The following is a 1,469-nucleotide window of genomic DNA, read 5'->3' on the forward strand; positions in this document are numbered from 1 at the left end:
GTGTGTGTGTGTGTATAGCACAGTGATGATTGTAGAATAACTTGTAGGAATCAGTTCTTTCCTTCCTTTTTCTGCAGCCACACCTAGTTGTTTTATAACTCTTATTAAATAAATTGAGATTATATAAAATCTTATACATTAACTCCATCTACTCACAAAATGAAGGTCATGTGACAGTTGAAGTTAGATAGTTTGATGTTACGAAGTGCCCACCTTCAGAGACACTGGGAAATGAATGAGATAGAGGTCAACGTAGTCCAGATTAAGTTTCCTCAGTGAACTTTCCAAGCTGGGTCTGACCAACTCCGGACGATGGGAAGTTGACCAAAGCTACAAAATACACGGAAAATGGGAGTTGTGCTAGATCAATAAATTGCCATAATCAGTTGCTTTCTGTCACCTGGTACTGAGAAACTTTCAACTTAAAATTTCACCTTAAAATTGACCACAAGAAAAATATTTGCTTTCATCATGAATATTTTATGGTGGTGTCCATCTACATAAATTTTTATATTAGTGGTTGTTGTTAGCAAATATGAAAAAATGGAAGGAAATTTCTTAATACATAAATACACTATCAATTTGTACTGTAAGTCTTAGAGGGCAATTTAATATTTTAATTCTCCTATATACTGAACTCAATGGGAAAAAGTTCAGTATCCCTTTAATTTATATAACTAACAAAAAAACTTAAAATATTTTAACATATTGTAGACACAGTACTAGACACTTTAGATATTTCTTAATTTAACATCCAGAGGGTTAGTTTTATAATGTTCTGCCTTATCTGTCAATGTGATTTATATTCATAATTATAATTTTTGGAAAATCATTCAGAACATAAGGGACTTGTAGTCCCAGAAGAGCTTTCTCTGATAACATAGCTCATGCTAAGTCATAGAATTTTTAGAAGAGTCTCAAAAAGCAATGGGAATTTGCACGAAGCTTATAGACTGAAATGCAGCAATACTGAGGCAGCCATCACCTCCCACGTTTAGTACAGAATCCAATAGGTGGGCATGCATGAATTAAAAGATTGACCTATAAATACATTTACCAACAACAGGTTTAACCACACTATATCATGTGAATACATCCCCTTCATTAATTTGCACAATCATGCACTGTGTCTTTAATACCTTTGAAGTGTAGAATATATCTTCCCTTTTCACAGTGCCATCTTCAATCTTGCTTCGAATGGCCTGTCCCAACTCTTCTTCATTTTGGTAGAAGTGAGAACAATCAATGTGGCGGAATCCAACATCTATAGCTATTTTGGTAGATTCCATAGACTTTTTCTTGAGATGCTAAAGAGACGGAAATAAACAGTATTTAAATATATCCGTGATTACGTTAGTATAAGCAGTGACTTTTTTTAAAACGTTTCAGTGAAATTTTATTAGGTGCTGCATCATGATTCAGGGTCCCAGAGTAGGGACCATCATATACCCAGGTCCCCCTTTACTGCA

The 1,469-nt window shown here is 34.4% G+C and overlaps 1 protein-coding gene across 1 annotated transcript; it reads right to left on the reverse strand.

The window, feature by feature from the left end:
- Positions 1-6: 6 nt before the first annotated feature.
- LOC126496536 (aldo-keto reductase family 1 member C18-like) lies at positions 7-1,463 on the reverse strand. The gene is made up of 2 exons (XM_050134020.1): positions 1,140-1,463; positions 7-330 (listed from the first exon to the last, which is right to left on the reverse strand). The coding sequence occupies exons 1-2, from the start codon at positions 1,287-1,289 to the stop codon at positions 199-201; spliced, it is 282 nt and encodes a 93-aa protein (XP_049989977.1). The 5' UTR covers positions 1,290-1,463; the 3' UTR covers positions 7-198.
- Positions 1,464-1,469: the final 6 nt, after the last annotated feature.

This window comes from Alexandromys fortis, unplaced genomic scaffold, assembly GCF_014885135.2.
Source record: "Alexandromys fortis isolate MF-2015 unplaced genomic scaffold, M_Fortis_MF-2015_v1.1 scaffold_7392, whole genome shotgun sequence".
In the NCBI taxonomy this organism is placed as follows: domain Eukaryota; kingdom Metazoa; phylum Chordata; class Mammalia; order Rodentia; family Cricetidae; genus Alexandromys; species Alexandromys fortis.